This window comes from Sminthopsis crassicaudata, chromosome 4, assembly GCF_048593235.1.
Source record: "Sminthopsis crassicaudata isolate SCR6 chromosome 4, ASM4859323v1, whole genome shotgun sequence".
Taxonomy (NCBI): Eukaryota; Metazoa; Chordata; class Mammalia; order Dasyuromorphia; family Dasyuridae; genus Sminthopsis; species Sminthopsis crassicaudata.
The window spans coordinates 300,543,648-300,558,518 of record NC_133620.1 but is presented as its reverse complement, the minus strand read 5'-3'; the positions used below and the strand labels follow the sequence as shown (position 1 = coordinate 300,558,518).

The 14,871-nt window shown below is 35.3% G+C and overlaps 1 protein-coding gene across 2 annotated transcripts in view; it reads left to right on the top strand.

Annotated features, from left to right (window-relative positions):
* The window catches only part of LOC141566828 (uncharacterized), a 98,238-nt gene that overhangs the window by 47,231 nt on the left and 36,136 nt on the right, over positions 1-14,871 (top strand). For both annotated transcript variants that reach the window (XM_074311935.1, XM_074311934.1), the window contains 6 exons: positions 1,245-1,819; positions 3,871-3,937; positions 7,390-7,670; positions 9,515-9,572; positions 9,955-9,985; positions 14,302-14,338. In XM_074311935.1, the coding sequence (XP_074168036.1) occupies positions 1,245-1,819; positions 3,871-3,937; positions 7,390-7,670; positions 9,515-9,572; positions 9,955-9,985; positions 14,302-14,338 (1,049 nt within the window). The remainder of the gene's footprint in view (positions 1-1,244; positions 1,820-3,870; positions 3,938-7,389; positions 7,671-9,514; positions 9,573-9,954; positions 9,986-14,301; positions 14,339-14,871) is intronic.

Sequence of the window (14,871 nt, the reverse complement as noted above, 5' to 3'; positions counted from 1 at the left end):
TTTACTTTTCTGTTAATCTGGGCAAATTTATATTTTTGTAAATATTCATCTATTTCATTTAGATTGTCAGATTTATTGGCATACAGTTAAGCAATAACTCCTACTTATTGCTTTAATTTTCTCTTCATTAGTGGCAAGTTCACAGTTTTCATTTTTGATACTGGTTGATCTCATTTTTCAAGTCGCATGAAACTCTTCCTATTTAGCAATTCAATTTATTGAGTTAAATTGAATTTATTGTAATGTTGTTATTTTCTGTAGAAGGAAACAGTATAGAAAGTTCACCTGACTGGGAATCATAGTTTCTGGGTTCTAGTCTGGCCTCTACCTCCACCTATATGATCCCAGACTCTTGCCCTGTCTAAATGTCAGCTTTCTTACCTGTGAAGGAAAGAGAGAAGAAAAGAGATTAGATTGTTTTCTTAGCTCTCTTCCAATAGGGGCCATATGCAGGAATTATGTTATTATGAAGTAATAGCTATGGAGTATAGAAATATAGAAGTGAAGTGAGGGGACTGAAAAGAAGGACTTTGCTATTTGATCTGGATATGACCAAATGAGACTGTGTCCTCAAATACCCTGTATAATTACAAACCAGCTTCCAGTTCAAACAATGCACAATTATATGTTAATAGTGCACAGTATACATGGATATGGATGGTATTAGTTGATGTCCCATTTCAACTAGATTTCTAGATACACCCCCATAATTTTTTATTCAAGTATTTATATCCATTTCCTCTGAGCTTTGCCATCATTTAATCTTATTCAATAGAAGCAGGCATGCCCTTTGTTTTTGTTAGCAATTTTGGGATTTGAGAGTTGGAAAAGATTTTAAACATAAATCTAAGCTGTCTTGAAGAGATTATAAACTGTAGATGGGAAAAACAAAATAGGTAGAATCAGACTTGGCTTTGAATTTTAGCTCCAATATTTAATAGCTGTGTGATCTTGGGCAAATTACTTTTCTCTTTGCCTCAGTATTCTCATCTGCAAAAGTATTACCTATGTCATGAGGTGGTAAGAAAAGACTTTGCAAACCATAAACATTGCATAAATATGAATTGTTAATAATAAATACTAATTCTATTTTTCATCAATATCGTCTTACTCCAAAGACATTTAGAGTTCAGCTTCTTTGTTTCTGAAATCAATTCTTTTTTTTACTTTCCAAATTATCAACAGGATAATTCATCAGTTGCCATTCAGATATGTCTAATTATTGTTATCAATTTGTTTACCAGTGGTCTGATAAAGAAAGAAAAATGTAAGCAAAGGCAGGAAGAGAAAAAACAAGTCAAACTGGAAAAAAAGGAAAAGAAGAAATTGGAGAAGATGGAAAAAATCAAGGAAAAGGAAAATGAAAAGAAACAGAATGAAGAACAAGCGAAAAAAGAAAGAGAGAAGGAAGAGAAAGCAAAGAATGGGAGAGTAATGGGAGAGAAAAATATAAGAAAGGATGAAAAATCAAAAGAAAAAGAAGAGAAAGCAAAGAAAGAAATAGTGCAGGAAAAAGAGAGTTTAAAGAAAGAAAAACACAAAGAAGAGAAAGAAAAGAAGATGAAAGAAAAAAGCAAAGGTGAAAAAGAAGAGAAAAAGAAAAATATAGAAAACTCAGAAGAGGAAAGAGAAGACAAGAGGAAGATGATTGAAGCAGAGAGACTGACTTTGCAAAAGCGACTCCAGCTGAAGGGAAGAATGAAAGGGATGAAGGATAGTGAGTTGTGGTGGCCCAAGGAGAAAAAGTTGATTGGAAAGATAGCTATTCAGAATTTTATACAACTCTTGCCAAGTTCCTCGACCACACTCAAGAGCCCAGGTGCTATTTTTTCCCTTACCTTCTTTATTTCACCCAATTGAATTAATATTTGGGGGGAGAGGGAAGGAGGAAGGACAGATGGTGAAGTTGAGGGCATTAGACTGAGAAACAGGAGAACTGGGTTGGGGCCCCAACTCTGAAAATGACTTAGCTGTTTAAATTTGGATAAGTCATTAATTTCTTTTAAAACTTCTGTCAAATGAGAACTATGGACTGGGTCTCTCAGGTCCCTTCTATCCCTAATGTTCTATGAGTCTTCCTTACCCTTGGGGGTTGCCAAGAGATGAAATGACAGCTAACTTGTTGGGGAGATATTGTATGGGAAAATTTGCCTTTAGGTTCAATGAGTTCTTGTGTCCCTCTTAATTCTGAAATTTTGTGACTCTATCTAAAATCCCATGTATTAAATTGGAACCACAAGGTTTCAATTTGGAATAATGATCCAATCTGGTCTATTTAGGCTCTAGAAAGAGAACATATCTATATTTCTGTTGTCTAGGAAAGAACTATGCACATTACTTCCAGATCACTATCGGTTTTCAAATAAAGCACAAAAAAGGAAAATTTTGTCATTATGCTTCTCTTTCAAGGTGATGGATAGATATGTATTTCTTCTTTTGAAACCATCCATTCATAGTCACTTTATCTCAATGTGAGACCAGCTTTTGAGTTCTGTGATAGACTTTTGTTAGACTTTTGAAGGCTTATAAGATCACACTTTCTGGGCTTCTGCAATCATGTGTCTAGTGTCATATAACCTCCACACTAGACTATTTTCTTGTCCTGTTATCCAATACTGGACATCCATTTTCTCTGCATTGTGGTTTTTAGGGAAATGGTGGTACCTCTGCCTCAGGATGAGACTATATGCTGTCATTCCATTCCCTGTCTCTCCTTCCCCCACAATCCTTTCTATGCTAATAAAATTCAGTTAAGTAATTCTCAAGGACAACATTAAAGGGGGAAAAGTCATAAAGGGAAGGATGTAATATAAAGACTGAGGGAAGTTTGTGGGATACAAGCAGAAAGGTCAGTTTAACTTCTTTACTAGAAAGATGGAAGGTGGAACTAAACAAGTTAAATGTATACATATGAGCTGAAAGTCTTTTCTAATACCATCTCTCTGTATCATTTAACAGAATTACAAAATTTGAGAGTTGGAAGGAAAATCAGTGGACATTTAATCCAACTCATATCCCCAAAATATTCCTTACTATAACATACTCCCAAAGAGGTCATCCAGCCTCTGGATGAAGGCTATCAAATGATCCACCACCTCCTGAAGCAAACCCATTCCATTTTTATATTGCTCTAATCATTAAGGAGTTTTTATTGACATCAAGTTTCAGTTTGCCTCTGCATAATTGCTACCTTGACAACTTTGCTTCTGGTTGTGCCTTCTGGACCAAACCAAAAAAATCTAGTCCCTCCTCACTTGTAGCTCTTCAAATACTTAATTCACTTAAGTCTTTTTTTTAGGCTAAATATGCATAGTCCTTATCCTTGCAGGGGATGGACTAAAAGCCTTCAAAGACTTTTCTCTAGACATTGTTTGGCCTATCAATGTCCTTCTGAAACTGGTGTTCAGAGCTGAACCTCAGATGAGGTCTGATGGGGTAGGGTGCTTCCCTATTTCTGGAAGTTCTGTTCCTTGAGGGCAGCCCAAAATTAAATTAGCTTTCTTGATTGCCACATCACACTGCTGACTCATATAGTATTGTTGTTGAAGTATATAATGAGAATCAACTTCTTGTTAGACATTCTTGTCCCTTTAATTTCCACTGGATTTAGAGATGGAAGAAATCTTAGAGATTATCAAGGCCAAGCCTCTCATTTTATAGATGAGGAAATCGAAACCCACTTCAAATCTTCCTGACTTCCCTGCCTCACCCCTTTAAATAGAAGGCAAGAGAAATTAAATGACTTGCTAAAAGTCAGATAAAATATTTGAGAGATTTCTCTCCTCCAAATTTCCAGTCTTCTTTTCAATGTTTTTAGTTACAGGAATGCAAGAATACAGACAGTACTTACTTCTTATTTTTACTTTTTAGACATAGAGGACCATGTCAACAGGCCAAAGAAGAGACACATGGACCTTCAGGAACATCTGGATCAGAAGTAAGATTTTTTTTCTCTGTTACCTACATTATTGTGCATTTGACTTAAGGTCATATATATATTTTGTATGTACATACCAGACATATGTGGAAAGTCATCTGGAATGTGAGTCAGAAGACCTGGTTTTACAAGTACCTATGTGATCTTGTCAAAGAAATTCAATTTTACTTTTTCTGGGTCTCAGTTTCCCATTTGTAAAACAAAAAACAACCCCCCCCAAAAAAAGTTGCAAACTACAGACTTAGACTAGATGAGTTTGACTCTCTATTCTAGTTGACTTGCCACTGTACTTCAAGGATGATGGACTTTTATATCTGATCTGCAGCTAAAACATGTGTGTGTGTGTGTGTGTGTGTGTGTGTGTGTGTGTTTGTGTTTGTGTAATGGTTTTCCCTCATGAGAATAATAACTTCTTCAGATTAGAGGCTGTCTTACTTTATATCCCCAAAGCTTGTCTTTATATCCCCAAAGCTTGCCACTTAGTAAGTGTGCTAGTAAATCCTCTATGCATTCAAATTCTATGATACTATGATATCTAGCCAGCAATTAAATCAAATATGTTGTTTGTTTGTTGCCATGTTATCTAGATAACTGTTAAGATTGTTTATTGAGCTGACTGAGGTGATGAGTAGAATGAACAATCCTACAAAATTCATGGGCAATTTCTTGCTTTCCAAAATAAGAATTCATGATTATTGTCTACTAAAATTATTCATTTAACAAACACAAAGTGCCTACAGTACTTAGCACTATTCTAGGCCTTGTGGAAAATTTAAAGACTAATTGGGACAAGATCCATGACTTCATATGGAGTTTATGGGCTTATCATTGTGATAAGATATCATAACAATAATGTAGGACAGACTGTGAAAAATACTCTAAAATATATAAAATATTACAGGAATTAAGAGGGTAATGGGAGAAGGCAGATTACTACTAGATAAGGATAAGGATATTTATTTAGATACTTGAGGCATCAGTAGGACTTTGGTAAGAAGTATAGCAGGCATTCCAGTTAGAAAAAACCAGCATAAGCTGGAGAAGATGGGAAAGGTAAGAATTTTGGGGGGACCGACTGGGATATGTTTCAATTCAACAAAAAATTTATTAACTACCCATTGTATATTTCTAATACTGTACTAAGTGCTGGGGATTCACACATGTAAAGCAATACAGTTCCTCTTTGCAAGAAACATCTAACTTAGTAGAGGGCTTATATACTAATAACTACAACAACATAATTGAAGGGGATGGGAAAACACAATTCAAACCTAGGTCTTTCTGGATTCAGTTCAGGCCCTGCTATGCCACATTGTTTACTGTTTAGGTAATGGTGAGCTAAAAAATGTGTTGAGCAGAAGAATGCTCAGTGCACTAGGAAGTACACTACTTAGGTAGCATAAGGATGGATAGGAGATAGGAAAGACTGGTGGCAGGGAAGTCAATGAAGGCTGTTATTATAATAGTCCAGATGAGAAGTGATCAAGGCCCCAAACATGGTGGTAGCAATGGGGATAGAATAGAAGAGATAGGTACTAATGATATTGGCAGAGGTAAAATTGATAAGACTTGGCAAGAGAGAAAAATGTCAAAGATAACTTTAAGATTTCAAGCCTAGGTGATTAGGAGAATGGTGGTGCCATCCACAGAAATAGAGAAATTAGGAATAAGAGCAAATTTGGTGGCAAAGATGAAGAGTAAACTTTAAATTTGAACTACTACTAAACTACTAAATTTGATCTGACAGCTGTGAAAATGAGACCTGGATCTCAAGGGAGAGATTGGATCTGGAGATATAGATTGAGCAGCTATATAGAGAGGATCATTGAAGCCATGAAAGTACATGAAATTGCCAAAAGAGATATGCAGACAAGCATTATGATAGTTATTTTGCAAGGGTGAAGGGGCGAGGGAAACAGGGGAAGAAGGTTAAGGAATTGGGAAGGAGATGGAGAAGGAGATATGAGAGAGGTTAGTGATTAAGAAAGAGCATAGCTTAGGAGGAGGCTAGATATCAAGAAAGGAGAGGATAGTCAAGAGTACCAAATACTACAGAAAAAAAAGGTCAAGGCTCATGAGGACTGAGTAAATGGGCTCTAGATCTGACATTGGAGAGAACAGTTTTAATGAAGTTTCAGTACAGTGGAATGGAAATGTGATGCCAAGGGAGTGAGAAGTTAGTGACTTGACAAAGAAACAGAACCTGCAAATATAGAAGTTGGCAGTGAAGCAAAGGAGAGAAAAGGGGGAGCAATAGGTTAGCTAGCAGAAACTTTTTCTATTTTTTTGTTTTTTGATTGAGCAGATCTTGACATTCTTTAGAAAGGAAAGAAACAGAGAAAAAGAAAGAGAATTAATTAATATATATTTATATATGTATATTTTATTATAATTTTTTATTTCCAGATATATTCATGGGTAACTTTACAGCATTGACAATTGCCAAGCCTTTTGCTCCAATTTTTCCCCTCCTTCCCCCTCCCTCCCTCAGATGGCAGATTGACCAATACATGTTACATATGTTAAAGTATAAATTAAATACAATACATGTATACATGTCCAAAGAGTTATTTTGCTGTACAAAAAGAATCAGACTTTGAAATAGTGTACAATTAGCCTGTGAAGGAAATAAAAAATGCAAGCGGACAAAAATAGAGAGATTGGGGATTCTATGTAGTGGTTCATAGTCATCTCCCAGAGTTCTTTCGCTGGGTGTAACTAGTTGGTTCAGTTCATTACTGCTCTATTGGAACTGATTTGGTTCATCTCATTGTTGAAGAGAGCCACATCCATCAGAATTGATCATCATATAGTATTGTTGTTGAAGTATATAGCTCAGTATCAGTTCATGTAAGTCTCTCCAGGCCTTTCTGAAATCATCCTGTTGGTCATTTCTTACAGAGCAACAATATTCCCTATATTCATATACCACAATTTATTCAGCCATTCTCCAATTGATGGGCATCCACTCAGTTTCCAGTTTCTGGCCACTACAAAGAGGGCTGCCACAAACATTCTTGCACATACAGGTCCCTTTCCCTTCTTTATCCCTCTTTGGGATATGTCATTAATTAATATATTACAAGATGCCAAAGAAATCAAGAGATTAGAATATAGAGGTGTAGAGGTTGGTTTTGGCAGTAAGGATCCTGTTGAGTCCCCTTGAATCTTTCCAAAAGAAAGAGGATGAAACAATGGGTGAAAAGTTTTTACAGTGTGGAAGAGGAGAGCTACTTCTTAGTGGTTCCTCTAGTGAATGGTTGATGGGATTGCAGATGGAATTGGAAGTTTTGAAGAAAGGGGAGAGACAAAGGTAGATTAAGGATAAATTGTGAAGGGCCTTTTATATATATTAGATGTACTGTTTAAAATGGGAATAAACTGTAGTGTTGTTGACCTTATCACATAGGCAAGTCAAGGTTTTTCAACCAGCTCATTCATTTATCCCACAGATTTGTGGGGCAGAAGGGGAAAGCAAATAGAAAGGAAAGAAAATCCAAGGGAAGAGGTAATGTCAGCATTTCAGAAGAGGAAGACCAAACTGAGAAGAACAAAATTAAAAGAATGGACAAGAAACAGAAATTAGGGACTGTCAAAGTTCTAAGAAGGAGAAGTATTTGTTTCCAAAAAATGACACTTGGAGATCTGCACCCACTTTACACCCCACGCCCCTACAGAATCTATGTGTTCACACTTGAAGGCACCCATACAGAGACAACCACCATCAGTAATGGTAACTCTTTTACTTTTTAAAATTTCCTTTTTTAATCCCTTCCTTTTCCTTTTCCTTTAATCATTTCCTTTTTTAATCCTTTTTTTTTTCTTTCCAGAAGAAAGAACTAAAATTAATCAGGGAAAGTTACAGGGAAACAAATTTTGCTTCAATATAAAATGAAGTTCCTAATAATTAAAGTTGTTGAACTAATAGAGCGTGTTACTTTTAAAAAGGTGGTGAAAGCTCATCACTGAAATACTCTAAAAGGGATTATATGGTAATTACTTTGCTGGTCATATGAAAATATCCAAGGATTTGTCAATAGATATTGCTGCCAGCTATACTTATCAATGTGCAGAGACATTTTATTAACCTGTTTTTAAACTGGTTTTATTAAATGCTTATCATAGGCATCTTGTATGTAAATGATCATAGAGCACCAGAAAGTTTTCATAAGACTTAATTAAATATAGTCTTTAGATTCATTATCAGAAAAAAAGGTTCAATTAGATTTTACAGATGCCAAAAGAGAGCAGGAAAAGTGTCTTGCATCTTAAAGATAATTGTGTAATATGTAATAGATGTATGGGCAATGAATACGTAGATGAATAACATAATGAATTAGTACATGTGAAGTGAAGGAATGGAGGAAAAGGGAGATTTACATGTCAAAGATAATAGAAAAGGGAAAAATTATATCAGGTCAAATTATGAATTGCTTGATAAATACTAAGAATTCTTCTTAGAAACTCTGAAATTTATAACTAGCAATATTTGTCACAAAGCTGGGCCAGAAATTCTTTTATTTTTAAGCAGTTCATCACCTACATTAGATTATTGGAAGTCTTACCCAAATTCCACACCATGCAGAAAACTTCAGTCTCTTGCATGATTTTCCTTACAAATAAAGTGGCCATACTGGAGCCAAATACAAAGGAAATAAAAAACCCTTTTGACACTGCAAATAGGATTTCTACATTGAATCAAGATTTCTAGGGTCCCTTCTGATTTTGAGATTCTACAAATATATATTTCATTGCATTCCTAGAATAACATCCTGCTTTCATTCATTCTCTCTTCTCTACCCACCAATTCTGTGACCATGGATATATTTCACCTCTCTGGGCCCAAGCATCTTCCTGTAAAATGTAAGATTAAGTGATCCCTAAAGTCTCTTTTTCATATTATCTATATATTCTTCAAAACTTTCTTCAAATTGTCTTTGACTGATTCAAATAAATTCTCACAAATCTGTTCCATGTAATGTCAAATAGCCATTTTTTGGCCTTTTTTTGTTCAATTTCTTCCTTCAGTGTTCCTCAAGAGTATCCCATTTCACATGTACTAACTCATTCTGTCATTCATCTATGTATTCATTCATCACACACTTATTAAAGTGCCTTTGTATTCTGTATGCAATACTTTACACTAGAGGTCTTCCTTTCTTTGTTGTCTTGCACTATTTTTGGGTACCTTGTAATTTAAATTAATAATAACGTATTTATAACCCTTTAATATTTATAGTTTCTCTGCAATGATTCTATGAGGTATGGGAGTTATAAATATTACCATTTCCCATTCAAAGAGGTTATGACCCAGGGACTTTAACTTTAACTAATTAACAACCAATCAATTAGCAAATATTTTTTATTCTAGTCCAGGGCTCTTTGATTAACAATTTTCCCTAGATTCAAAAGAAATCCTCAGATTTTGAATCATTGAGAAAGGACCCAAGTTTCTCAATTTAAGGGGAACTTCTTTCAAATTGATTTTTTTTGTTTCTCATCATTGCATTCACCAGAATTATCCATTTCTTTGGAGGAGCACACAGATATGGTTTTGTTCTTGTTTTTGTCTTCCAGGAGATAGACAGTACAGTCTTGACCCAGAGGAGAGAGAGAAAGTCACTCTTGAAGGGAGGTAAAAAGTTTTACCTTTGGGGTTTTCCCCCCCTAAATGTTAGATTTTGGTGGGGCAAAGAAGTTCTTAGAAAAAAGTGAAACTTCTCTTCCTAAAAGCTGTTATATTCTATTTCTGTCCCTGCACTTTCATTCTGTAGTCACAAATGTTGCTCCAAATCATCCCCTTCACAGTGGGGACAATTGTGTCACCTTAGCTCAGAGATGATATATTTGGAAAGAGGGAGAAAGGAGAAGAAAATGAAATATGGGATGGGGACTGCTTCTTCCTTGACAGATGAAGAAATAATGCCAATCTTAGTTAACCCCTATCCCCAAAATTACTTCTATTTGGGTAATAGGGTGGAAAAATTCTCAGGGTTCTTTTTACTCTCTTTATCTAGACTGATGACACAGCTTGTGCAAAAGGGCAAGGTAAGTGGGATTCCCTTGACTGCTAATATTCTTCTTTAATTTAGTGCCCTGCAGAGAGGAAATGCTCACTAAATATCTGTTTTATCAGATTAACTATCCAGTAGATACTTTTACCAGTAAGTATAGCTATAGAGTAGAGGCATCTGGGAATGGTAGGTCAAGGCTGGTCCTGGGAGTTGGGAAGACCAGAATTCAGCTCCCCTCTCTAACCTAAAAGTGAGTCACATAACCTTTCAGTGCCTCTACATAATCCTCTGAATTGAAACTGAGTTGCAGATCACTAATAGATGGACACATTGATAGGTCTAAACTCTGAAGGAAAGTAGTAGATGTGTATTACCCATTTCCCAGGACTTATGAGAAGATCAAATGAGAACAAAAGTGTTTTCTAATAAAATACCATATAATTGTGTAGTTATTATTGTTGCTGTTTATTATTGCTGTTGTTATTATTGCAAATAATAATAGGAGCTCTTTTTGCTGATTTTATGAAGTAGAATAATTTTTTCCTTACACAAACTCTGTGGAAAAGCACATTTAACTCAGTTCAATAGCATTAATTAGATGTCTACCATACTGGCAATAAAAAAATGAAAAAAATTACAGAATTCCCACCCTCAGGAAATTTATAATATAGTTTGTGGATGACTTGTATACCCACAAAGGTAAAATATAAGAACAAGAGAAATTAAATGAAGCCACTTGAGAGATGAAGAAGGGAATGAGGGATCACCTCCAGCTGGGAAAATGGGAAAAGCTTTGTGGAGGTATGGCACCTTGAAGAAAGAAAAGTGTTTCTAACAAACTGTTCTGGGTATGGAAGACGGGAAAAGGAAAGGAGGACAATGACCTGTAAATACTTAAAGAGGCAAGGGAAAGCAGGACAATATTAGGAACAATGCATAATTCAATTTGGCTAGAACATGTAAAGGTAAGCAGTGTGAGATAAAATTGAAAAGATAATTTGGAGACATTGTAGGAGTTCTTGATTATCAGGCTAAGGGGCATTTCTTTGTCACTAATATATGGGAACAAAACAACTGTTGAGAGTATAAAATATTTGGGAATCAATCTACCAAAGGAAAGTCAGGAATTATATGAGCAAAATTACAAAACACTTGCCACAAAAATAAAGTCAGATTTAAATAATTGAAAAGACATTAAGTGTTCTTGGATAGGCCGAGTGAATATAATAAAGATGACAATACTCCCCAAACTAATCTATTTATTTAGTGCTATTCCATCAGACTCCCAAGAAACTATATTAGTGACCTAGAAAAAATAACAACAAAATTCACATGGAAGAACAAAAGGTTGAGAATTTCAAGGGAATTAATAAAAAAAAAAATCAAATAAAGGTGGCCTAGCTGTACCTGATCTAAAACTATATTATATAGCAGCAGTCACCAAAACCATTTGGTATTGGCTAAGAAATAGACTAGTTGATCAGTGGAATAGGTTAGGTTCACAGGACAAAATAGTCAATAACTATAGCAATCTAGTGTTTGACACACCCAAAGATCCCAACTTTTGGGATAAGAATTCATTATTTGACAAAAACTGCTGGGAAAACTGGAAATTAGTATGGCAGAAACTAGGCATGGACCCACATTTAACACCACATACTAAGATTAGATCAAAATGGGTCCAAGATTTAGGCATAAAGAACAAAATCATAAATAAATTGGAGGAACATGGGATGGTTTACCTCTCAGACTTGTGGAGGAGGAAGGAGTTTGTGTCCAAGGGAGAACTAGAGACCATTATTGAACACAAAATAGAAAATGTTGATTACATCAAATTAAAAACAAAACTAATGCAAACAAGATTAGAAGGGAAGTAACAAACTGGGAAAAACCTTATTTCCAAAATATATAGAGAATTGACCCTAATTTATAAGAAATCAAGCCATTCTACAATTGATAAATGGTCAAAGGATATGAACAGACAATTTTCAGATGATGAAATTAAAACTATTTCCACTCATATGAAAGTGTTCCAAATCACTATTGATCAGAGAAATGCAAATTAAGACAACTCTGAGATACCACTACACACCTGTCAGATTGGCTAAGATGACAGGAAAAGATAATGAACGTTGGAGGGGATGTGGGAAAACTGGGACATTGATGCATTGTTGGTGGAGTTGTGAAAGAATCCAACCATTCTGGAGAGTAATCTGGAATTATGTCCAAAAAGTTATCAAACTGTGCATACCCTTTGATCCAGCAGTGCTGTTATTGGGCTTATATCCCAAGTTAATACTAAAGAAGGGAAAGGGACCTGTAGGTGCCAAAATGTTTGTGGCAGCCCTTTTTGTAGTGGCTAGAAACTGGAAGATGAATGGATGCCCATCAATTGGAGAATGGTTGGGTAAATTATGGTATATGAATGTCATGGAATATTATTGTCTGTAAGAAATGACCAGCAGGATAAATATAGAGACTTGGAGAGACATCAACTGATGCTGAGTGAAATGAGCAGAAGCAGGAGATCATTATACACTTCAACAACAATACTGTATGAGGATGTATTCTGATGGAAGTGGATATCTTCAACAAAGAGAAGATCTAATTCATTTCCAATTGATCAATGATGGACAGAATCAGCTACACCCAGAGAAGGAACACTGGGAAATGCATGTAAACTGTTTGCATTTTTGTTTTTCTTCCCAGGTTATTTTTACCTTCTGAATCCAATTCTTCCTGTGCAAAAATAAATTTGGTTCTGCACAGATATATTGTATCTAGGATATACTATAACATATTTAACATGTATGGGACTGCCTGCCATCTAGGGGAAGGGGTGGGGGGAAGGAGGGGAAAATTCGGAACAGAAAGTGTGTACAAGGGATAATGTTGTAAAAAATTACCCATACATATGTACTGTCAAAAATTATAATTATAAAATTAATAATTAAAAAAGAAAACAACAAGATACAAACCAGAATACAAAATTAGGCAATCTGATTTTTAATTAGAGAAAAGATTAGGGACTTTCCAAGTTGGAAAGGCAAAGAGTGAATTTTAGTTGAGTTGGGAGGGAGCAAATGAATTTCAAGGTCTTTCCTTTTGTAGAATTTGGAGATGCTGATTAATTATATCCATCTTTATTTATGAAACAATAGATGGCTTATGCCATTTAATTTTCTATTAGTGATTTACAGAAAAACAATAAGATATGGAGGATAATGCATGTTGTAGACCAAGATGGAGAATCCACTTGATTCTCTCTATTCTCACACCAAACCAAATTCATTTTAATGGTCCTTCACTTTGTCAGGAAATAATGTATTATGGCGCATGATGCTTTGCACCCCATGTCAAAGTTTCTGGTCCTACATTAGGCCCTTTGATTTTCCAGCTATTTATCCAAAGACCAGTGCACATATTCTACCATCTAACGTTATTCACATCCTGCTGATGCCCTCCTGCTCACCACAAGGACCTAGAGTCCTCTTACTTAGGAATGAGAAGCATTCTTGAGAAGAACAATCTCTAATCAGAGAAAATATCTCAGTGTACAATCTCCATGAGATTATATGTATGTATGAGAATGTATGTTAAGATTGTTTTTACACCCTACCTCCAATGGAACATGTCTTAATTCTCAAGGAGAATTAAGCCTCCATAGGTGGAGTCTGGTTTCTATATAACAGATTCAGGAACCAAGAGAATCTCATTAGATCTGAACAATAGGCTGAATTCCAGGGTACAACTCAATAGCGATAAATCTAAAATTTTACACTTGGGTTCAAACATTTAACTTCACAAGTACAAAATGAGAGAAAGACATGATTGAGCAGTAATTTAAAGAGGATCTGGAACTTTTGGGGAACTGTAAGCTCAATATTAGAAATGGAGGGTCAACCCTACCTAGGCAACATACCTAGGCACATCTCAGCTGTAATTCCATGTTCAGGTCTGGATGCCACAGTTTAAGAAGTTCATTGATAAGCTGGAAAATGTTCAGAGGTGGGCAACCAGCATGGTGAAGGGTCTTGAATCCTGCCATTTTAGGATGAATTGAAGGAATGGATCACATTTTTTCTGGAGAAGAGAAGACATGATAGCTGCCTTTAAGTGTTTGAAAGACAGTCATGTAGAGAAGTGATTCAACTTAGTCCATATGAGAACTTTTAATTTTGCTCCCAGATGATAAAAATCCAACTTTTCTCAACATAACACTGGTGGCCCAGGCTCACATAATAAACAATGGTGGTGTACGGAAGTGTTGTTTTAGATAAATTTATCTTTTTTTCACATCTTTTGTTTTTTTGGTTTAATAATCTTATTGTGTTTTTCTTTCTGTTTTAGAAAACTGCAATACAGGAGACATTCCCAAAAGTCAAAGGTAGGTAAAGAATAAGAACCAAATAAAAAGTGAGAACCAGATGGCAAAGTCCTCTTGACCTAGAGGAATTATAGATATTTGTGTAAAGACTGTATTTGGAGGGAAAAAAAAGAGTTTTCTGCTGATTGTGGGCTATGAATACAGAGGACCGTCACATCTCATTTTAATTTTGATGTTTTTGAATGTTCATTTACTAAACAGAAATTAAATAATCAACCAAAAGATATTTTAAGCACATATTATGTGTCAGACACTGAGCTAGCTGCTAGAGGTCCAAAGAACAATTAAATAGTCTTTGTCCTTAAGATTCATTGTGCATTATATATAAAGAAAAAAAATCATTGTGGCTTCTCTACCTTTCCAAAGCTAGCAAAGTGAGATAACCTATAAATTTATGTTTGAGGGTGAATCAGTGCTATTTTCTATGGTTATTATGTCTTCAAAGCAATGCATTCAATGTTGCAATCCCAGTAATTCATAAGAGACCAACATGGGCAAAGCCAATAAGATGAACTTAAGAGAAGTTATCTCTA